Below are 25,565 nucleotides of genomic sequence, written 5' to 3'. Positions count from 1 at the left end.
AGAGAATAGTTAGAAAGTTTTGTGGTTGTATAAATTATGATTTATTAAATCCGAGCATTTTCTATGTCCTTTTTTCCTCTCCCTCTTTCTATTCTTTCTTCCATGCCTCCGATGGGACAACACGGGATGCACCCTGTTGGTTGAAAAAAAAAGCCCGCGGAGCTTTAGTTTAACTTTTTTCTATACCTACACTGGAGGATCATAAATAAGCATCTTTCTCTCTCTCTCTTCCTTCGTTGCACTTTTTTTCCCAGGACACACATAATTTTCCACTCATTCAGGAGGTTCCATGAAGAGAATACACGAACTTCCGCGGGATTATCTGTATGCGAGGAAATCTACGCTACTGCTGTGAGATCAGTGTGTGAGATGAAGAAAAATCTTTTTTTTTTTAACAGAAAAAAAGTCCAACAGTCAAGTGGCTTCGGGGTTTTCTTGTGAAGCTTCGCATTTACACGAAAATAAAATCGCACAACGCAAAAATAGACACGAAGAAATGTGAGTCACATGGAACGAAAATTTTTTTCTCCGCTCTCTCACTAAAAATAATTCATTATCAGAGGCATTGGGTTTGTGTGTACAAACATTGCGATTGTGCTTATCACCACGAACACACAGGCAACTTCCGATTTTGTCTTGGGCACCCGCAGAGAGATCAATCCCGGAATGCTTAGTCAGTGCGACATTGTGTGTGGTTGGGATTTAATTGATTTTGGATGGACGACGAGACCAGAGCTGAGGGAGCATCAAGATGACCGCTTCTTGCGGCAACCTGACGGGAGCACTCGCACTTGTGCTCTTGATGCTGTCAGTCGGTAAATTTCCAGCAGTGACTTCATTCACATATTTGCTCATATGTTGTGTGCTTTTGGTTTGGAAGTGTCTGTGCCACATGTTTTGTCTTCTCATGGGGTTTATCAGTGACGTTCGAGATTTGCAAAGTGCAAAAAATGATTATTTTACGATTTGTCGTTAAACTGTGAAGTTTGATTTGAATTTTATATCACATTTTTGTCTGTTTGCATTTTTAATTGTCGGTTTTATGATATTTTGACATTTAAATTTGATGTCTCTTTGTGCTATTTATTGATTTCCGTTTCTTTTCTAACGTTTGACATTTTATTTCCTATCCTTTATTTCCTAAAAATTGACATTTCTTAAAGTGCTTAAATTTTCTTTTTTTTATCATTTGACATTTCTTTTCTAACCTTTGACAGTTCTTTTCTAACGTTTTATCTTTATTTTCTAATTTTGATTTTTTTCTAACTATTGACGAGATTATTATACGGTTAGACGTTTCTTTCCTTGCATTTGAAATGTATTTTAACGACATTTTTTACGCGTTGACATTTTCCTTTTAATCGTTTAGCATATCAATTTTAACGTTTGGCACTTCTTTTCAAACGTTTTATCTTTATTTTCTAATATTTGACAATTTTTCCAACGTATTCTACTTAATATTTCAAATTTTTCTAACCGTCAAATATCCCCATTTTAATCTAAATTGACAAAATCTTGCTCACCTCATCGCTATTAAATTTTAATTTTAAATAATTTAAGAAAATTTTCACATAGTTCTCATAGAATATTGTCTCACATTTCTTTTTATGCTTGCGACAACAAAATCCTGGGTGTACGTGGCCTTTGTCCACATTGTCCATCTACTCGTATGCAATCTCTGTGCAAAATCACCCACAGACAGCGGAAGCACCCTGAGATGCTACGTCTGCTCGTCCCTGAATAATGCAGCATGTGTGGACCCACCGAATGTGACCCAGATTGCGGTTAGAGAATGTGGGCCACTCATAAAAAATCCAGTATGCACCAAGCGGACCACAACGACACCCCAAATGACATTCACTGGGCGTCAGTGCCTCTCTGAAGATATCTGTGACTATGCCCTCGATGTTTCGGGGCAGGTGTCTGAGGATTGTGCCACCTGCACCACGGACCTCTGCAATAGTTCACCGCCTCACCACATGCCCACTTGCACTGTGATTCTCCTCGGAATTGTCACCGGGATCCTCAGGTGTGTGCTGTGGGGGTTGTAAATCCACTCACTCACTCACCCCCCCTCGTGGCACCCACCCTCCCTCGACTCTTGTGTGTAAATAAATATTAATAAACTGCCCTGCGCCTGGCAATCAATTACAATTCTTACACGCCTCTTGCACCCGCACCAAATTCTTCCGGAACGTGTGTGTGTGGTGGCTTCCTGTGAAGGGTGGCCTAATGTGGACAATTAGTGGACGTTGTGGGAGTCGGAGGCAACACAGGCAATTCCCTATTCGGCTTGTTGCCTCCACCACCCAAAATTGCCGTCAAATAAATCCTCACTCTGCTCATAAATTCACCGAGGGTGGTTTGTATGAGGGAGCTTCTCAGAAATCCCCCGAAGGAGAATTTATCTTACTACTTGGGGAAGGTTAGTTTTATACTGGAAATGAGGTCAGATGAATTGATTAATTTAGAGTGAGAATATCTCCCCTAAATAAATCATTGGAATATTATTAAGGTCATTAAGATATATTTCATTGGATAAGAAGGATATAATGCTAAGGATATCGTAGAATTTAATCAACTTTAATTTTTTGACGGTAGATAATTTTATTATTAAAATGTTTATTATGAAAATTTTTCATTTATCGGGCAAAAGTATATATATAAAAAAAAGATTTTTTATGTAATTTTTATTAATTGATTAACAATTGAGAGATTCTTGCCTATCAAAATGAGTGATCAATAATTAATTAATAATTGATTGAGAAATTTTTTTTACCGCGATAAATATTAAAGAAATTGCTTTCTAAAAAATATTAGATTTTTTTGTTGTAATTTTTGTAGGTAGGGGAGAGCGGGGTTAAAAAAGTCACTTAAGGGTTTAGAAAAAGCTCAAAATATCATATTTCCCAAACAGATAAAACGAAATGTATTGCTCAATTCTTTAGGAAATTTATTGCCCTACAACTCTTTCTCAGAACATTTTGTTCTATCTAGCTAGGAAATATGATATTTTAAGCTTTTTCCAAACCCTTAAGTGACTTTATTAGCCCCGCCCTCCCCTATTATTTTAAAGAATTTTGAGTGCCTTTTGACTAACATTTGAATTATTTTTAGTAATATTTAAACCAAAATGTTGGCAAAAAAATAAAAATTTAAGTAAGTTTAAAGAAAGTTATGAAGAATAAACAAATAAATGCATTATAAATCAAGTAAGAAATAGAAGAAGCAAAGAAAGTATTTTAATTAATTTAAATATCAAACAAAAAACTAATAGATTGATACCTAATTGATTTTTTTGAGCTTTAAATCGAACTATTTCCCGCTAATTTTCAACCCGAAAAAAGCTCCCCTCTGAAATGCAGTGAGAATGATTTTTCCTCTTGCAATAAATCGATTGACTCTTTCACAATAAATCCTCTGGGAAAGCGTGAAAATTGGCGTAAATTACTCCAATATTGATCAATTTAAATAATTCAAGCAGTCACTCCCGTAGCATATTATCCAACTTCTCTCTGTGTGTGTGTATAGTTGTTTATCACACAATGATCGAGGTAAAAAGCATTTGGGAAAAACCCAAGCTCAATGCCAATCTCAATTAGGGAGGTTTTTTCAACCTTTCGCGCCCCCACTGTGAGGGTGTCGTGATTGGGGGGGTGTTTGGTACTCTAGCGAGAGATATCTAGTCAATAGCTTTCTCATTGAGGTGCCAGTTTAAATTGATTGACACCGAAAGTGCTTTAGGAAGGGATGTTGTTGAATAAACAACACGTCGATATCCATCTACAACGTTTCTTCTTCTGCATTTGAATCGGGTTAAATCAATACGTTTTTTAAGGGAAAATTGCATAATTTTCCACACAATGACACCATATAATCAAAGTGAGATGACACCATTTGGGGGTGGAGGGGATGGTTGTGTCTGCTTGTGAGTTTGAGGTGGTACCCAGGAAATATTCTGGGAGGAAATTGAATTTTTCCCCTCACAAATATTTTCCAATTCATACAGTTGTAAATTGGAAAATTTCACTTCTCGTGAGAAAATGGAATATTTTTCCGAGGGGGTTTAGGTGCGCTCCCGCATGCTTTACACAGAAGCTATGAAGCCGTCTGTGGTGGAATATTGGAATATGAGGTTTTTCCTTTTTATACACCACATATATATTTTCTTACATTGAATAGAAGGTGAATGTATATTTTTCTCGTCTGATGCAATTTTCCATTGCGCCGGAAAAATGGGAAAAATATCGAAAGGGTAAGTTACATTCTATATAATATGAGGAAATCCTACAGCCATTTCCATGTTGCATTTCCCACATAAATTCCCATAAAAATTGCCATTTGATGCAGTTCTATTTTTGAAAATTTTCTCTCTTACTCATTGTTTTCTGTAAGGGGTTAGATAAAGCTTTTTTTATGTGTATAGCATCGCTATGCCGAAGGAAAGCTCATTAATTCCCGTCGCGGCGGAAGTTAAAAGTTGCGGAAAAAAAGGTGGATGATGGTACTGGTGGCATCATTAATCACGTTGCGTTAACTCCCCCATTTAGGGAAAACCCATCAGCGGAATGTAATAATTAATTGGATAATTGAGCGACAGTTGCAAGGCAATTATTGATGAAAATGCACAATAGAGTCCACACAGAAGGACCCCTTGGGGGTTGTTTTGTAAATTTACTACGTTATGTAGAAGCAGTGGGATCCGCAGCAACTGTGCTCTTTCATATTCCATTTTCAATTTTCCATCAATTGAGCAAAAAAAACGAATGAAAGAGAGGAAAATCAAAATGCTCTCAATTAATTAATTATGCGTGTTAGTTAAAAGCTTTTTTTTTAATCTCAAATTGCTAATTTTTGCTTCATTTCTTTTTATCAACATTTCAGAATTATTTTATGTCCTTCATCAGGAGGCAAATATAAACATTTTATGTTGCATAGAATAGAATATCCAATAAAGTACCTCATGTATGTATGCTCAACAAAAGAGCAAAACAAATAAGTTTGAATCAGAGAGATATTGAATTAAATTGCTTTTGGCAGAAAGCATTTTGCTTCAGTGGCTCTCTCGTAGAAGAATGAAACATCCTGTGTGTGGTATGATTGTTCTACTTGTGGTCTTGTATTTCTAATCAGAATACTTTTGTTGTGTTTGTTGTGTTAGTGGGGAATGTTATCCTTTTTTGGGTGACCCACTTTTCTCTTGCTTTTCCCTCCAACATTTAAATGAAATTGCGCCAAATTTCTTCTTGCAAATCTTCCTTTATGCTCATTTTGTTAGATATGGTGCGAAAATGAAGTTAGGAGAAGAAGATGAAATTGAAAGTTAAAATCTTTTACTCATTCCACCCACTAAATTGTATGTAGTTGCCATGAAGAACAACTTCTTAGGAAGAAGTTTCCATGGCCAAAGGAAATGTCTTGCGAGACATGGAGTAACTTTTCTTATTGACTAACAATTGCCAGCCTTTTAACAATACTCGCACAACACCCCTTTATTTTGTTCGTAATGCGGGGTGGGAGCACTTTCACACGGTTGTCGGCCCCTGTGTACGAGGGGAGGGATGGAAAATAAATTGATGCCAACGCCAATTTCCAACTTTGTGCTTTTGCTCGTTCTCTAGAAAATTCACTCTAATTTACTTAAACTTTCTTTCAATGCCTCTATGCCAAAAAAAGAACTTTTTCCTTTGTCAAGGAGTACACAAAGTGTGTCAAGTGGCTCACAAGCAACTCTAAGGAATGCTAATGATTTCTCTTTTTTCTCGCCACGTCACTCTAAAAGGCATCCAAAAAACATCAATTTTTTTCCACCGAGTAAAGAAAAGAATAAATTTTCCCTTGTTGTTGAGTATAAAGGCATGCTCGATGAATTAGCATATGCATGGAAAAACAATTACAGGCTAGAGCAAGAAAATAGTAAGAGTACGAAGCGGTTTTTTTTTTCTTTTTTTTTTTTGATTTCTTGAGAAAAAGAAAATTTATTCCAGTCTTTGTAAGCATTTAAACAAGGATTGTTTATCTTAATGAAAACCTTGGGATTATTCGTTAAGATTCGAATTATTCTTCAAGGAAATTCCGAATTATTTGACTATTGATCAAGATTCGGATTAATCACCAAGAATCGAATTATTCGTCAAAAAAATTTGAATTATTCGTAAAAATGATTCGGTTAAATAATAGAAATATTCGACAGATAAACACCCCTTGCATTTAAATGAAATTCTAAAGAACCCAGAAAGAATCGAAAGTTTCCCAAGAGATTTTAGACTTTTCTTTAAACTTTTGCTTTAAAGAAAAATCAATATATTAAGAACTTCAGCATGAAATCAATTTAGTTAAATAAAAAATCATTTGTAAAAATTTTGTAAAAGTTTGACTAAATATTGTACCTTACCTAGATTCCAATATGGAACGCAACCTTTCTCTACTATTTTTTTCTCTATTTTCACATCAGAATACATCCACTGAAAGCTTTTTTCTTCTTTAAAAAATACCTGAAAACAAAACTTTAAACAAATAATTTTCAATTAATTATTTTGTGTTTTTTCTTACACAGAAAGGTTGTACCTATTTCACTGAACATCATTGTTCTTTGTATGACGAATACCTCAAAGTTTACTGCCAATGCACTCTACCGCAAAAATAGTAGAAAAAATTTTAAATGAACACTTTAAACTTTTCTTACCTCTCTGTCTAAGCAATGAGGATAAAGTTTTATTTACTAAACCCCAACCCCGGATGTAGAATAAATATAAACACAGCACGTGTAAGCAGTTGATGGTAAAAAGGGAGATGATGAAACTTTTCGTTTTGAAACAACAACTCAAAAAAAAACGCGACCTGAAAGAAATTAAATGGATCTTTGTTGTTGTAAAGTTTCATGCCTCAATTTCCATTTCGCGAGCGCGTCGTTGCAGTTTCCTGGCTTTTCCGAATGCATAATTCAACTGCGAATCTCCTTCCTGGGAGATCATATTAGTAATTTAGGTGTGTGTTTTGGAATATTCTGCAATTTCCAAGAGCGTCGGTATACTTTTCCACGGCACGGCATTTTCACCACACACAGCAGCAAGGGGGTGTGTGGAGAGGTTTGGGGGTGCATTTATGGGCAGTTTTCTCTCCGGCATTTGGGGGTGGTTTGGAATTCAACCAAAGGGGTGGTTGTACCAGTGAAATTATTTCGCAATTCATTGCATGGTTCTGGCCTCGATCTCAATTGAGGGTGTGGGCTTATTGTTTCCCAAAAAGTACGACTGGGTGAGCTTTTGTGCGCCACGGCAGTCGGAGGAATGTTGAACGTGGAGTTCTGGGAGAAAATTTCACTTTAACACATGAAATAATTTTAAGCGAGAGCACAAACATCGAAACTCAAATGATGGGGAAATTTTTTATGACCAAAAAGACGCGCGTGAGATGGGTCATTGGAGCTTTTCGGCGAGGGAAAAGCCTCACTGCTGCTGTATGAACTTTCAGGACGGAAGGAAGGTTTGGCAATTGTCCAACGAGGTCATTGATTTTTCTACCCTCTGTCCTGGAAATTCTGCATGTCTCCATGAGAGAATATTCGAATTATGAACTAAGGGAAGATATGCGGAGAGGCTGTGTTTGCAGAGAATATTTTCTCTATGCTATGTTATACAATATTTGCTGACAATGTGGTGCCATTTGTATAAATATCAGATTTCCAAGACAATCTGTTGAAAGTCTCTTGAGATTCCTCTCATTCCGTCCATTCCCTCACCCAATTTATAAATACGTACATATATAGAAGAAGTAAGGATTATTTAGCAATACACGAAGGCATTCAGCCAACAAAATACACTGCAACTTGCAAAGCTCAATTGGAAAGCTCGGAAAATAGTGGCGATACAATGTGTTGCTAACTTTCCACGGCGCAGCAGTACAAAACAAACACCAGAAGTCCTTCAAAACTTATAAATCTACTCATAATGTTCAGGCAATCGACAAGAAATTTCCTTCTAATGGCCCACAACCATCCCCTGTGCCTCTCAACCACCCACCCCCGTTCCGGGGCAACAGCCAATCTTTTCGAATATAATAAGGAAGTGGTCATGGGGAAATTTCACTCCGGAATTGCTGACTCGAGAATATTTCATATTTAAGTTGTTTGTGAACCCTAAAAGAGCGTCGCCTCCACGGCCCTTACACTCGTCTACATAACTATTATACCACATGGGAAATGCCTCTGGCAACCACATTTAATTTTATTTCACCATCCATAATCCAACGGAGCGTCTCAACATACACACAACTTTTGCCACAAATGACTCTTTGAAGATGCGAAGGAAGTGGGACGTACCAAAAACACTTAAATTCCCAGAGAGCTTTTAATGGCTTTAAGATTTTCGGGAGAAATTTGCAAGAAAATTGTATTCAAAATAATTTTGGTGCCAATTTGTGGATTTTAAGGGAAAATTTTATTGCGCCAGAGAGAAATTCCGGAAGATCTTCAAAATAAAAAAAAATTAAGAAATGAAGCTTTTTGTGAATTTTCATTGTTATTTTTTTTATGGAATTCCCTGAGTTTTAAATTTATTTTAAATACAAAAAAAAATATTTATTTAGTTTCAAAATACTTTAAAAGCCATTAATGACCAAACCACGTACAGCAAATTGTTTATTTATTGAGAATTTTCAATTTTCACTATTTTTCCTCCAACTCATTACTATTTTAAAACAATTTTAGTATATTGTTTATTTATTTTTCTATAATCGATTCACTGAACAAAAGACTCAAAAATTGATGTACATTTTGAATATGGCAAAATAATTGATTAGGTTCAATGGAATCGATGGGATTTTCCAGCAGTGAATGATGATGATGAAAAAAATCCCTTCCTCTTGGGTAATTTGTGGAAAATTATTGACATGAAGTAAACAAGGGGAATTTAAAATGTAACCATCGATTGAAGTTTGTAATTACAAAATTATCTCCCAATTTGCCAACATGTTTGGGCGGTGGGGGGGAATAAATTTTCCAACATAGGTCGGAGGGAGGATTTAAAAGGTAATTTTATGTTTGATTGGTGCATAAATTAAAGTTACGATGAAATATGTTTCTGTACAGTAAATTCAAAGAGAAAATCCTCATTTAACAGGAAACGTTGCTGGGGGGAATTGCTTTGTGAGCTTTTGCGGTGCAAAAAGCTTTTTTTCTTCTTACTAATAATATGATTTAGAAATTAAAAGTGAAATAATTCAAATATTTTTCTCATTTCTCCTGTAGAATAATTAATTAATCTTCTGTAAATAAATTCTCATCCAAGAATGAGAAAAAAAAACAAATCTTCTGCAAACACAAAAATGCTAATTAATTGAAAATTTATTTATTAAAGAACTTCCGGTTGTGCCAGAAAATAAATTTCTTCCACATAAGAAAAGTTTATGCAGAAAAAGAAATTCTTGAGCGAGAATTTTTAAAATCTTCAATTTAATTTGATTTCTTACACAGCATAATATTCTTGCAACAAAGGCAGAGATGGGTAAGAGGAACGCAATCATAATTAAATTTCTCATGTTTTATTTGGCTTCTCAAACTGACCCACTTTTTTGCCTCTGCGCTCTGAACATAAACTTTTGCCGAAGATTTTAATTTCAATTTTAACTTTTTGCCCGGATTAATTGAGAAATTTTTTTGCTGCAAAAGTTTGCTTTTTCATGCGCTATTGAGCTAAATATTGTTGAAATATTTTGCGAAGGGATTTCAGAGGGATTTCACGAGCAACAAAAAAATGGGAGTGAAGAGAGCTTTTGTAGAGGGGATGAGCTGAAACTATTTTGACAGTAAACATTAAAATGTAGAATGTTTCTGAATGCCACAATTGAGGAGATATTTGTGTAATATGCATTTCGATATGTTGTTTGTTGCATGCTAAAGGGGAATATACATCACACACAGTGTGATGCCAATTGCCCACCCACACGACCACCGCAAAAAAGCTCCCCCGTGCTGACAGGAAAAGCTCTGCAAAATTGCATTTGGCACAATTCCCGATAGATTTTTGCTTTATAAATTTTTACGATATCGGTTAGTCTTTCCGGACATTAAGTCCCTCGAAATGCTTTTTGCCATTTCCCTTTAATCACATACCATACAGCGTCCAATAGTTAGTGTCCAACGACATACAGACTTAATCTTCTCACCACCCTCCTCCGCAGAAGTCCTCTCCATCAAAGTGATAAAGTGTGGAGCAAAATATGCAGTGATGAATGAAATTATTCCCATCTTCCAACTCATGAACAATTTTCAATAGTTCTGTGGATTTCCCGCCCACATCATGGCATTAAGTTTTGTGTGTACTTTCGCACAAGGAGCAATAATAACTCATTTCACCACTCTTGCAAGCTTTGTAATTTAGATTTTCATCCCCAAACTTGTGAGGGATGGTAAAAGTACACTCTCGGGAATATTTACAGATCCTCTTGTGAAGTTTAGTTACTACAAAGTTATTAGTGGAGGAATCTTGTGAAATCTGGGACGTACCCTTCATTAGTTAAGTGCTATGCATACTAGAAAGACTATTGAAGTTCTTCTTTACTTTGTAGTTTTCTTTTTAATTAGACTGTTCTTTCAATGAAAATTTGTAGAGCATAACTGGCAAGAATGTTGCATAAATTGGGTAAATGTGATGAATGGGATTGGTTCTTGTTTGAAAGTTAAACGATCTTTGGTTCTTATCTAGAAAGAATTTTTGAACAGAGTATTTGTTCTTTTAAGCAGGAGATTCTTTTTTTTTAATTCTTCTAATCTGAAAGGTTCTTTTTAAAAATTAGGGAACTTAAGCCTCGAGGCGACTATATAGAAAATCTTTTCTTTCCTTTTATCTTGAAGCAAAATTATTCATTTTAAATAAATACAAAAATTCTTTACAAAAATATTCAATGAAAAATTCTTCTTTTTTTTTAATTTTCCAACTCATTTTGCGCAGAAAGTTTCCCCAAAAAGCTCTCAACACAAACAAAACTTCAGGGTACTTTTGGTATATTTCATGCACCATAAAATCTACAGTTTGCAGAAATATTTTACAAGCAAAATTATATATTGGAAAGGCATATCAACGATGTATCGATTAAATTTCATGCCCCTCCCTCTTTTCCTTCCAAAAAAAGCTCTGGGAACTTTTTTTGTTATAGTAAAAGAGAAACTTTTTGATCTCTTTTCTACGCTCTATAAGAAACTTTCTATCGGGCATTGGTGGTAGAACAATGTTAATACAAGCACGCAATATATACTTTGCAACACAATATGGGGTAAAAGTTTTACAACCAATCATCATTTAGGGAAATTGCATCGCTCTTGTGGTCTCTGCTTCAGAGCCAAGTATCAACACCCTCATTTTAGCATGTGCAAAATCTCACAATAAATTCCGCAAAATGCTTATGCTCCGTTTTACGTTGGCATCGCAAAAACCCGATAATACCCAAACGATAAAACATCATTATTTGGAAAAGCTCACCAGGGACCTGACATTCAATTAGGTAAACCTTTAAACCATGAGGTTATATTTTCGCGGGGATTTTGTGAATAACAACAGCTCTCAAAAAATAAACATTAGGTACATCCACCCAGGAATCATTATTTCAATTTCCGCCGCAACATTCTCTGGCTGAGAGAGCTTTTTAATTATTATTGAACTTTTACGTGAAAGAAAGCTCATTGTGCATTTTTCACGAACACCCCCACTAATTTCCTGACTTGCACACAGCATCGCCGTTTTCTCTAAAAGATTTCTTACTGTTCGAGTTGAAATTTAATAATCATTCTTCTCTTTCTTGCCATAAAAGTCCCCCTCAAGTGGGTGCAAAATAAATTAAAGGTGCTTCCACAGAACACCTGCCGAGGAGTCGCTGTGTGTGTGAATTTTTTCTCATAGGACAGGAAATGACTCACGAGTAAATTTAGTGGGTGTTAAGTTAATGGCAATGTACGCCATTAAATATATATTATGTTGAAAATTAACGGGAAGAACAACATGTAATTTGCAGACGTTATATCTCTAATACAGGGTCTTTGCGGGTAATATTTTGTGTTTCTCCTCGTCAAACTAGCACCATCTGTTGTGAGAAAAATTCACTGACAACGCCATCTGTGTTGAGAAAAAGAATCCCTTGATAGATCATTTCTTGTTGAAAAAGAAAAATCTGGAAAGAGCTTAATGGTGCTATTCACGAATCTCATGCCAGGAAAAAAATCATGGTCATTTTTTCCTGACATGAGATTCGTGAATAGCACCATAAATTACAACAAAATAGATATTAAAAAAATAAATATGAAAATATTCATAATTTAATAGCTAAAATTAATTTTTCATTTAAATATTCGGGATTTTTATGAAATTTTCAATTAAATTCTAAGGTGAGAAATGCACGCAATATGGGCGGTGAGTCGTTATAATTTTAATTCACTTCTTAATAACACTTTCACCTTTCTTTATTGCAAAAATGAGCCAAAGAATATTACCACGTGGCAGAGGGGTGGCGTGGGATGGGCGAGTGATTCTGCAGGGGATGAAAATCATAAAATTAAATTATTTCTCAAGACAGCGCGAAAGAAGATGCAAATGAGAGGATTTTTTGGGGATTTTCGCGGATATGACTTTCCTTCCATAAGTTGTGTGCGAAAATTCTGCATCATGAGGGGGTGGCTTTGAGCTAAACTGAGGCAGCGCGCAATTTTGTAGCTCTCATGGTGTTTTGTGTGTTTCCTATTTGACTCCCCTCGAAGTATCCTCGGTGGTCCACTTTAGCTATGAGAGCCATGAGAGTCTCTTAAAACTTATCATTATGTGTTATTTCCCACAAGTGTGCCCTTTTCGCCTCCCACATTTCCACCCTCACCCTCAAAAAGCCATCAAATAGAGTGAAAATTTATGAAATTGCATTATATTTCCTCGGTAATCTATTATATTTATTTTGGTTGTGAGTGAAAAAGAGACTCATTGGGTCATAAAAGTTTTCTCACCGTAACTTTCTTCTTCTTCCCACCCACACTTGGGGTGGAAGATTTTTGGCCAGCATATCCGTGTCTCCTCACATTTTTGCTTTTGAGTTGAATGATGACAAACATTAAATTTATGACTTCCATTTTTGCGCTACATACTGGTGTGTTTGTGTGCCGTGTGAGGGAATGTTGGCATTTATAGAAAACAAACCTCATGAATTTTCCTGGGAAGAAGAAAAAGCAATGACGGGAAGTCTCCTAAAATTCATTGGAAGGTTGCACACAGGAAGGAAAAAAACTACATTTTTCCGCGTAGATATTGAATATTAAATTACAGAGCTTTTGCTGTGAGCTTTTTTTTTCTGAAGGCACACCCGGAAATCATTTCTCAATGAATCATATTTAATGATGTTTATGCAATAATCTCACAGCCCCACTTTTCCCTTGCAACATATACTCTCACAATGGCACAACATTTTTCTCTTCCACCACGAAGATATGCTCCAATTTCCCAATTACACTGAAATTCAATGCCATGTGATTGGTGGGGGGAGAGTGTGAGAAAAGTCGAAAGAAAATCTCATATTTCCCACAGAGCAATATCGGGGCAAAATTGATGAAATTATTTCTCCTGTATATTGATGATGAGGCGTTTGTGATTAAAACTTCATCAATTATCCCATCGATGGCTATTTCTCTCTCTAGCTGCGAGAGAATCCCTCCCCCTTGGGGTGGTGTAAGGATTTTTGCGGTGTGAGTGTGGAACAGGGAAAACTTTTCCAATAACATTCTACTAATACAATAACAAATTATTTTAATAATTACGTACTTCCTCAAAGTTCTTCCTTTGCAACACCCCAGCTGTTTAGCCGCCCGAATGTTTCACTCCTGGCACACCAAGAAAGTTTCCTTTGTCTCAGGAAATTACTTTCTATCGGAGGTAATTGAGGGATTGGGATGGTGGGAATTGAGATATTAGTACGGTGCGCAGTGGGTGGAATTTTGGGGGAATCTCTCTCTTCTCTCTTTTTGAAGAGAATTTATTTATTTTCTGTTGCACGCAAAGAAAATAAATCTAATTAGTTGGTATACCACAATCGTGGCATACCAAGTATTGTAATCGTCGGAAAAACCGACCACCTCAGATCGGGCTCAAACTTGGTATGAGCACGTTTTAGGCATCCCAGATTACGAAAATGGTGGTGGAAAATTTTTGATCCGGCCGGCCGGCCTGCCGGCCGGCCGGTGCGCCAAACTTTGCCTTATAGCTCAAGAACGGTAAAAGATAGAGACTTCGGGTTTGAAGTTTTCTATAGAAATGTGGGTGTAAATTTTCATTTTTTCGCATTTTAAAAATCCAAGATGGCCGCCGTCCGCCATTTTGAACTAGTGTCAACCACTTCCCTTTTAGCTAGAGGTCTGAAATTTTAGTATGTTGTAGAGCTCAGTGAGACATTTTCATCCATAATTCATACTTGAAAATCGGTCAAGCGGTTTAGCAAATATGGCGGCCTAAAGTAAAAAGTGTTTTTACAATATAACTCGAGAACGACTTGACCGATTTTGACCATCTTGGTATCAAATGAAAGGTATTGAGAAGCCCTACAACTGTCTAAAACATTTCAAGTTCCAAAAACATCCGCAAGAGGCGCTAAAATCAAAAACAAAAATTGCCTAACTTTAAGAGGCAATATCTCCGAATCCCCATCATAGATTTCTTTTAAATTTTGATATGTTATAGCCTGATTCAATATCTTTCACCAGTCCGAAAATGAAGAAAATCTATGTCGCCGTTTAGAAGATATGGCCATTTGAAAAATTCTTGAATTTGAAAAGTTCTAAGAGTCATATCTGCTGAACTGCTTGACCGATTTTGTTCATCTTTGTATCAAATTAAAGGTTTTGCAAAACTCTACAACTTTCTAGAACATCAGAAACCTCTAAAACCATTACTTCGGGACGAAAAGTGCAAAAAACTGTTTTCGTAAAACAAAAATCCGCCATTTTGTGTTTTGGAGGTGACCTTTAAAATTATTGAAATTTATGTCAATTTATAGCCTGTTTTAATACCTTTCCAAAACTAGTCAAGAAATTTCTGTAGGTCCTGTAGAATCTGAGATATGACTATTTTTATGCATAAGAATGCTTAATTTCTCAAATAAAACTGGACTCTCATCGTTTTATACCTCATTTTAAACCCTTTTTTTGAAATGAAAAGATTTTTTCATGTGTAAGATTATTGATTGTCCTATATTTTTGAATTATTTTAATTTTTATCATATTTTTCGATTTCTTGAGCTTTTTAACTGATAAGAAAATTCAAATTTCTTCACGTGAATCGAAGCAACAAACGTTTTATCGACAAAGTCAAAACAATACAAAAGTAAAAGGAGTCACACAAAAGAAAATTAGTGAAAAGTTTTTTGAAGTATTAAAGCTTTTAGTGAGTGTTAAAGAAAACCAAGTGGTGAAATATGGAAGGAGGGAGAAAGGAGAGAACTGGCCAAGGTGGCGTAGTATGGAAAAATCATTTTCGTCACAGAAAAAAGGTAAGTTTCTTTCAATGAATGACTCACTTTCCCTGACAGAAAGAATGATGCATTTCTGTTTAGAAAATTAAAATTTTTGAGTTAATTTACATTCTCATAAGTATAGGTACAATAGTATTTAGACGGGAAAATGTGATGATAAAATTTGTTGAATTAATTTTTCAGTTCTTCTTTGTAGTTTTCATTGCAGTAAATTCTGTAAAAGAGCATCTTTCAGAAACAAAACTAAAAAAATGGAAATGGATACATTTTAGCTGTATTTATTTTAGCGCAGCTTTTGTGTACAGTACCGAGCAATATTGAAAGCCGGCACATTTCAAAAAACGTATGCACGAAAAAAAATTTCTAGGCCTCCGGGCATAACTCAAGAATCCCTACAATTCTTTAGAAGATCGGAAGTACCAAAAATGACCAGTCTAAAAATGAAAATTCGATAATTGTCTCGAAAACGCCATTATCGATTTGTTTTAAATTTTAATGAATTACAGCTGACTATAACATCTTTCTATTAAAAATTGTTTTTTTTTTTAATTCACGTCGTCATTTTGAAAATATGTTTTTGTTTTTGTATATATTCTGTTAGACTGTGTAATTTTATTTATAATTTGATGATTTTCTCATTGAACTTTTTTCCAAAAATAAATTTATATTCCTTGAATTTCTTTCCAAAAAAACTTTTATTTTCCTTGATTTTTTTAAAAATAAATTTATTTTTCTTGAATTTTTCCCCAAAAATAATTTTTTATTTTCAGGGCGAAAATGTTCGTTGCGGTGCCAGTAGTTTAGGAGCAACACGTAATTTGTGTTGCGCCCTAATCACTGAAGCCTTCCCGATCGTCTCGTGGTCGGGAAGGATCCCGGCGTGGATCAAAAAATGTAAAATCAAAAAAATCAAACACACACATAAAATAAAATATCCAAACAAATTTAAACTTTTACAAACAAAAACAAATCACAAAAATAAATACACACATACAAAAATTTATATAAAAAACATTAAACAATTAAAAAAATTAAATTACACACAAAGAAAAACATATTTAAAAAAATTAGTAAAAACATGTATGAAGAAACCTATAAAATTGTATGGAGGTGGATACAAAAAGAAAAAAGTACATGTATTTCAAAATAAAAAATACTTTGACAAATTAGGTATTGTAAAACCAAAAATATTAATTAAAGGACATTACTATCAAGATAATTTAACACTTTTTGGTCCCAGTTCAAATAATAAACAATGTACAGCAAATGCCATAATAGCAATAATTGCATCACATTTATATAAAATAGAAAATTGGAGTGAAAAACTCATAAATGATATACTAATAGAAGGAAATAAACTTTATAATATAAATATTGAAAAAACGTATGAAGGCTTGTTAAATGCTGAAGATATTGTAAATAAAGACGATAAAGTAATTTCTGTGTTTGGAAAGGAAATCACTCTAAATTGTGAAACATCATGTTATGAAGAATTGCAAGGAGAATTTTATGGAAAATTTGAATATAAAACTTTTGAATATTCACTCAATTACTTTTTTAAGCATTTCACATATGGTGTAATTACATGTTCTAATTTAAGTGTAGCAATATTTAAACAAGAAGATTGTTATTATGTTTACGATAGTCATTCAAGAGGCGAATTTGGTCAAATTGTTTATCAAATTGGTACAGCAGTTCTCTGTGGATACTTGAATATTGATCATATATACAATATTTTGAAATACAATTTCTTTGATGGCAATGATAATTATAGCGGTGAAAAATTGTTCTCTATCACTCCTTTTGAAATATCAGAAAATGATATTCAAAAGGATAGTGAAAAAAGTGAACAATTTGACACTATTAAATCAAGCAAAAATAAAACTAACACAATGAGGGAAAATGATCTATATAGTTCGATAAAATGTACAATTCAGTCAAAATACTCAAGAAGTAAATATGTGCTTAAGAAGAGAAGAGAACAACATAACGTTTACATGAAGAACAGACACAGATTAGAGCGAACAGACCCATTTATTAAAAAACAAGACAACAAAAAGAGAAAGTTAAGACATAAAATTGAACGAAAAGACCCACATAAAAAAGAACAAGAAAATAATAAGAGAAAGATAAGACATAAAAATGAAAGATCAGACAAAAATAAAAAAGAGGGAGATAATTATAAACGAACGAAAAGGCGTAAAATAGAAGAGTTAGATCCAAAAAATAAAACCAAAAATAATACTAAAAGAAAAGAAAGGCATAAAATTGAACGAAAAGACCCACATAAAAAAGAACAAGAAAATAATAAGAGAAAGATAAGACATAAAAATGAAAGATCAGACAAAAATAAAAGAGATCTTGAAAATTTAAAACGTAAATATAGACATAAAAAAGAAAGAATGGACCCAAAGAAAAGGGCTAAGGAAAATCTAGCAAGAAAAATAAGACTTAAACTAGAACGTAAGCGAACTAAAATTAAGAATTTCTTAAAATTATTAAGATATGAGAAATCTATGAATAAGAAAACAAATATATTTGAAGATTTCAAATCAATTAAAGATAAACGTTTGATTACTTTTTACAGACGAAATATTAATACAAAAAGATTGAAAGAAAAATACAAAATAATTCGAGAAATAAAGGACAAAAATAATGTAACTGATAATCCGCTTAAAAGCAAAGAAACATATGAAAAATTGATTATGCAATTTAGAAAGAATAAAACAAAATCACTTGAAAAAATTATTAAGAAGCCTCTAAAGAAGAAGCTAAGTAAATATATGAAACATAGGATCATTCAAATTAAAGACAAATCTAAAACTATATTAGAATTTTTCAATGTAACTCGAAAAAAGGTTCCAAATTATGTTTGTGCATCTTGTGAAGGACTATTTTTTAAACATTCAGTTCAACTTTTGAAGATTGAAAAATGTAAATATCACGATAAGAATTATTTGGAGGAAATAATTAAAATATCTGATTACTGTTGTACAACATGTTATAATTCTCTTAATAGAAACAAACTGCCCACATTAGCAACGAAAAATGGACTTAAATTTCCAGAAATTCCAGAATGCCTATTAGAATTGAATGAACTTGAAGAGAGAATGTGTTCACCAATCATTCCTTTTATGTCAATTCGTGAGTTGAAGCATTACCTATTGAATGCACAAAAAAGTTTGAAAGGAAGCACTGTTCATATTCCTGTGGAAGTTAATGAAATGCTACAAGTTTTGCCTCGAACGTTTGATAATATGCAAACCGTTCAGGTAAAACTACTAAGGCATATGAAATACAAAAATCACTACATGTTTCAAACTGTTAGACCCCCATATATTATTAAAGCTATGAAATATTTGGTAACTACACCTTTGTACAAAGAAAAAAATATTACACTAGATGAGAAATATGTAAATCTTAATGAAAATGTTAACGAAATTAATTTTATAGTAGACCCAAAAGATGATGAAGTTGATATATATGATAAAGAAACACAAAAAATACTAAGTATATATGATGCTGAAACACAAAAAATATTAAATGTATATGATCTTGAGACACAAAAAATGGATGATGTATATGATAAAATGACACAAAAAATAATTGATATTTATGATTTGGAAACACAAAAACTAGACGATGTTTATGAAAAAGAGACCCAAAAAATTATTGATATATATAATGTGGAAACACAAAAAATAGAAAATGAAAATGTAATTAGAAACACAATTGATTTGACACAAATGGCATACGAATTAACTAATAATCCAACTGTAGAACAAAATGTAAATGACTTGAAAAGTATTTTGGAAGAAACTATTCTAAGTGATACAAATATATTAAAATTTTGGCAATTAGCCAATAAACAATTCCCTACAAATGTAATGCAAGATCTCCTTTATATAAATGCAGGAGAATTGCAAAGACAACAAAGAACTTATGTAAAGAAATTTCCAAAAGATTGTAAAAACGTACAAATACTGTTTTTGAAGCCAAAGAATCCAAATGGCATTGGACATTATGTAACAACTTTACATGAAAATGGCACTATACATGTATACGACTCTCTGTTTTTGAAAAAACTTGACCAAGATTGTATTAATTTTCTTACTGATATATACCCAGAATCACTTATAGATGGTAAATTGCAAATTATATTTGAGAAAACATTTCAACAAAACGATAGCTTATCATGTGGAGTACATGCAATAGCTAATACTGTAACCCTGCTTTATGATCTTAATCCAAGCCATATGTCATACGATGTAAAAGAAATGAGAAAACATTTGTACAATGTGCTCTGTTCTAAAAAAATCACAATGTTTCCTGTCAATTTAGAAAAACAAAATGATGTACTTATGAAAGATATTTTCATGACTAATTCACAAATTAAAACTCAATCTAAAAATACTGAAGATGATAAAGAAAAAATACTAGAAAATTGTTACCTTACAGATAAACATATATATGATTTTTGGAATCTAGCTAATAATGAATTTAAAAACAATGTAATGCAAGACATTTTGTTTATAGATGCTGAATCTCTTAAACAACAACAAGAGTATATACAAAAATTCCCTAAAGATTTTAGAAATGTTCAAATACTATTTTTGAAACCAAAATATGAAAATGAAATTGGTCACTATGTTACGACCCTTCACGAAAATGGCATAATATATGTATATGATTCCCTATTTTTGCAAAGACTCGATCAAGATTGCATAGCGTTTTTGAAAACTATATATCCAGAATCAATTGAAAATGATCAAATAGAACTTAAATTTGAAAAGACTTTTCAACAAAATGATAGTTTATCATGCGGTGTTCATGCAATTGCTAATTCCGTAACCCTTCTTCATAATCTAAATCCAAGCAATATATCGTATAATGTTAAAGAAATGCGAAAACACTTGTATGACATGCTTAATTCAAAAACTATAACGATGTTTCCTATTGATTTGCAAAATGAAACAGAAACTAAATCTCAAAATATTATTAATACATATAAAGTAAAAAACAATGATATTCCAGTAAAACAAGAAAATCCTGAAGAAGTACCGGATGAATTTGATCTTATAAATGAAGATATAATGATTCTTAATTTGACCGATATTGAAATAAAACAAGCTCAAATTCAAATGATGGCCCCTGGCATGAACAAACGTCCTGTTTATTCACGTACAGAAAAAAATTTGGAAGAATTGTCATTTATAAAAATTTATGGAGGTCATAAGATAGAAAATCAAAGTATCTCATATTCAAACCGCATTAAAGCTGTACACCTGCTTATTGGGCATGGAAAAAGAATCTCCTTCTCCAAATGATAAAACAACTAGGGAAACCTACATTGTTTTTAACCCTAACCATATCAGAAACACGTTGTCCAGAACTCATTCAAGAACTTGCTAGACTCCAAGGAATGGATCTATCTCTTGAAGAAAGTATGTTCTTGAGTGAAGACATGAAAACACGTCTAGTTCGTGATGACCCAGTAACTTGCGCACGATATTTTGATGAAAAATGTAAAAATATAATTAAAATGCTGCAAATTAATCCAGCAAGAGAAAAGAATAGAATAGGTCCCTTTGGTAAACATTATGTAGTTGATTACTTTGTAAGAACAGAATTCCAAATGCGTGGAAGTGCCCATCAACATATTTTGTTGTGGCTAAATGATTTCCCACAAATTGATGAAAGTAATCCTAATTCTTTTGATGAAGCAATTAAAATAATTGATCAAATAATTACTTGCGAATATAAAGACCCCGTAATTTTGCCATATATTAGAAGACAAATGCACATACATTGTAGTACGTGCTATAAAAAGAAGAAAGATAAATGTAGATTTAATTACCCAATTCCACCCCTTGATAAAACTGAAATACTTTTGCCAATACCAAAAGAAGAAAAAAATGAAAAGATGAAAGAAAATTATCAAAAAATTGCAAATCTAACAGCATATTTTTCACATAAACATGAAGAAATGAGTTTCCCAGATATTTTGAAAAAACTTAAAATGACTAGAGAAGAATATATAATGGCTTTGAGATCTAATATTAAACGTTCACGCATGTTTCTTAAACGTTCAAGTAAAGAAGTAAACATAAATGCATACAATGAAACCCTTATAATGTGTATAGAATCAAATATGGATATACAATTTGTTGTAGAAATATTTGCTCTAGCTAAATATGTTGCTGATTATGTATCAAAAGCTGAAGCAGGAGTATCAAAAATGTTGAAAGAAATTAATGATGATACTAAAAAGCAAGGAAATGTAACATTGAGAGAAAAAATGTGCAAAATGTGTAATGGTATATGTAATTGTAAATTTATGTCTGCACAAGAAGCTGCTATGTCATGCCTATGTATGCCTATGTCAAGATGCAGTAGATCAAATATTGTAATCAATACTAGACCAATTAATGAACGGGTCCGAATTTTGAAACCTAATGCACAACTTAAAAAATTGGATAAAAATTCTAAAAATATATTTGCTGAAAGTATTTTTGATAAATATAGTAAGCGAGATAATGAGTTGGAAAATGTAACACTCATTGAATACGCAGCAGATTATTATATGAAAAAGAAAACAGATGAAGAAGAAAACGATGATGATGATGTTTCAGAGTATGGAATGAGAAAAAAATCAAAAATTGTAATGTACAAGGGATATAAAGAATTTCAAGATCCCAATAATTATTATCGAGAACAAGTTTTGCTATTTTTACCATGGCGAAATGAAAAAGAAGAAATTGAAGATTGTGACTGTAGAATTAAGTATATGAGCAATAGACAAACCATAAATGCTGTAAGAAAGAAATTTTGTTACTTTAACGATGATGGTGTATTGACACAAATTATAAGAGATAGAGAAAATGAAAATGATGATGATCATGTCCCAGAAAGAGATAATCCTGTGGATTCTGATCAAGAAATTGATATGTTTCCCGATGAAAAAGGTGGTACCACTAGCAATAAAAAGGCATTTCAATATGTATGCCCAGAAAGAATTCAAAAAGAAGACATTTGTAAAAATTTGCAACAACTAAATGTTAAACAACGTGAAATAGTAATGTATATTTACCAATGTATAAGAACTGGCAATTTACCACTAAGGATTTTCCTCTCCGGTTCAGCTGGTGTTGGAAAATCCAAAGTGATCAATTGCCTATATCAACTCATAACACAGTACTATGATAATTTGCCAGGTAGTAACCCTGAATCTATAAAAGTACTTCTAACTGCCCCTTCAGGAAAAGCAGCATTTTTGATCAATGGTATGACAATACATACTGCCTTTGCAATTAATAATACAAAATGCACAGACTCTTTGTCACCTGATGCAGCCAATACAATTCGATCAAAATTGAAAGATGTAAAAGTACTAATTGTAGATGAGATATCTATGGTAGGTTCAAATATAAATTCTAAAATGGATAATAGAATGAGACAAATATGTGGCGTAAATGAAAGTTATGGCGGAAAATCTGTCATATTTGTAGGAGATTTGAAACAATTGAAACCTGTAAAGGATAAATACGTTTTTGAGAAAAATCTATTGCATACCGATGCTGAATTTGTTGATTATGAGGAACGAAATGTACTATGGGAAGAATTTAAGTATTATGAATTGACTGAAATTATGCGTCAAAAAGATGATTTGTCATTTACTGTAGCACTAAATAATTTGGCTAACGGTACAATGACAGAAGACGACATAAAACTAATTCAATCAAGACAAGTTGAAAACGATGATAAAGTACCCTTAGAAGCTATAAGGCTATTTTATTATCGAAAACATGTCCGAAGCTACAATAATAATAAAATTGAAAATTTCCCTGGTGACCCTCACTTATCAGTAGCTAAAGATAAAGTATTAGAATCAAATACCACAGATAAAAAGGCTAAAGAAGATATACTAGCCAAAGTTGCAATTCAAGACCCAGAAAAAACTGGTGGATGTATGTATGAATTGAAATTGAAAATCGGTATAAAGTATATGGTTATTAATAATATAGATGTTGAAGATGGACTAGTTAATGGTGCAACTGGTACTCTTCGACATATAACTTTCAATCCAACCGATAATTCAGTTCACACTGTTTGGCTAGAATTTCCAGAAGATAGAGTAGGAAGAAAATTAAAATGTCAAGCTCGCTTTCAGAGCTACCTCACAAAGAATAATCTTCCAAACAATCTTGTTCCAATTGAAAGACAAGTAATAACATTTGATTTTTCAGAAAAATCAAAAACTGTTATGATTGCTAGAAAACAATTGCCACTAATACCAGGTGAAGCTGTAACTATACATAAAAGTCAAGGGCAGACATATAATTCAATTTGTATTGACTTTACAAAAGGAGAGCAGCTAAATATTAATCTAATTTATGTTGCATTTAGCAGAGTTGTTTCACTATTAGGTTTGTTTATAATTGGCAAATTTAAAGTACCAAAGGCCCAAGGTGAAGATCACCCAATACAGAGAGAAATGAAAAGATTGAAAAATGAAAAATTACTCATAATTCCTATGCAAAAGATTCTATGTGAAAATAAGAATAAATTTAAAATTTGTTATCAAAATATTGTATCTCTAAACAAACATTTTAATGATGTACAATGTGATATTTGGTACAAAAACTTTGATATAATTGTACTTTCTGAGACAAAAACTATAAAAGATACTGATGTACCAATTTTGGAAAATTATAAAATTCTCTATAGATGTGATAATGAAATCCAAAAAATTGGAGGACTAATCTGTTATGTAAAGAATGATTGTAAAATTGAAATTAAAATCAAATCTGAACAACTTTACTCAAATAGAGAAAAAGTTTTCAGTGTCACCCTGTTCTTAATTGAAGTCAATAATAATTTGTCAATAATTACAGGATATAAATCACCACAAACTCCATTTGCAAAGTTTAAGAATTCATTTGACAATTTGTACTCTCAAGTTGCAAATCAGTCTGAGGTGATAATAATGGGTGATTTTAATTTTAATGCTTATGAAGGAAAGGAAGACAAGAATTTTGTAAAACTAATGAAAGAATATAATTTGAGCAATCAATTGGATCCTAAAGGATCAACAACAAAGTGTGACAATCAATTGGATATAATTTTTGCAAATATTGTAAATCCTATTGTCACAGGAATTTATGAAAGTTACTTTTCAGACCATAAGCCTGTATATTGTATGTTAAGTATATAATTTAAAAACTAATTATTGTATGAAAATTGTAACAGCCCTAAAAAGCTGCACCAAATATACAACCAGTGAAAGGACTTTTCCACCGTTTTGTCCTGGAGGTTGGTAGCCAACGCTAAGACGGCGGTGGACGCATGAGAAAATATAATAAATGAATTAATAAAAATTATACTGTGTTTTATTCTTCTTCAATTTTTTCATTTCGAATTTCACTAAACATAAACAAACTCAACTGTGCATCTTCTAATACCACTCACAAAAGAAACACAACGCATAAACTGACCCCTCCACGTTGTGGTATACCAACTCTAATAACTGGACGCGTTATGATTGACTTTTCTTTTGAATGAAAAAGAATTAAGAAAAAAATATCTAGAAAAAAGTAATTATTTTATTCTTTCTGGGAAATTAGAAATCATGAAAAAGGAATTTTTTAATTTTCTCTGTTCTACTTTGGAGCTTTTTTAATCAAATTTATGGCTCGAAAAAAGTATTTTTTATTCAAGATTAAAATAATGTTCTTATCAAAACGATTTATTATTTTTTTTATTCTGTAAATCTATTTTCTTTTGGTTCTTTTCATAGAAATTAGATCATAGATTTAAAATATTTTTTTAATGTCTTTGCAAATTAATTTTCTATCTTAGAATTCGACGCTGAAATAAAATAATTTTAATCACATCAATAAAAATTTTTATCGCACTTCATGAAAAACATCAAATAAAATAAACTCCTCCTTACAGAGGAGAAATATCTTTTGGCAAAATGTCCTTAAGAAGACATAAAAAGAGAACAGTGCAAATCCCACTTGCTTTTCCTCTCTTGAGTAGAGGCTTCGTGTCAATTTTATTGGTTTGCTGCG

General features: G+C 32.8%; 1 protein-coding gene across 1 annotated transcript; it reads left to right on the top strand.

Moving 5' to 3' along the window:
* Positions 1-254: 254 nt before the first annotated feature.
* LOC129790515 (uncharacterized) lies at positions 255-2,148 on the top strand. Its single transcript, XM_055828020.1, has 3 exons — positions 255-498; positions 561-815; positions 1,699-2,148. The coding sequence occupies exons 2-3, from the start codon at positions 752-754 to the stop codon at positions 2,049-2,051; spliced, it is 417 nt and encodes a 138-aa protein (XP_055683995.1). The 5' UTR covers positions 255-498; positions 561-751; the 3' UTR covers positions 2,052-2,148.
* Positions 2,149-25,565: the final 23,417 nt, after the last annotated feature.

This window comes from Lutzomyia longipalpis, chromosome 2 (assembly GCF_024334085.1).
Source record: "Lutzomyia longipalpis isolate SR_M1_2022 chromosome 2, ASM2433408v1".
Classification (NCBI taxonomy): Eukaryota; Metazoa; Arthropoda; class Insecta; order Diptera; family Psychodidae; genus Lutzomyia; species Lutzomyia longipalpis.
Note: the sequence above shows the minus strand (reverse complement) of the source record. Positions and strands in the feature narration are given on the sequence as shown.

Excerpts from the sequence above, each read along its gene's own strand:
- LOC129790515 (XM_055828020.1), top strand. The coding sequence starts at position 752 with ATGACCGCTTCTTGCGGCAACCTGACGGGAGCACTCGCACTTGTGCTC. Across the intron at positions 816-1,698 it reads GCTCTTGATGCTGTCAGTCG|ACAGCGGAAGCACCCTGAGA; the intron begins GTAAATTTCCAG and ends AATCACCCACAG.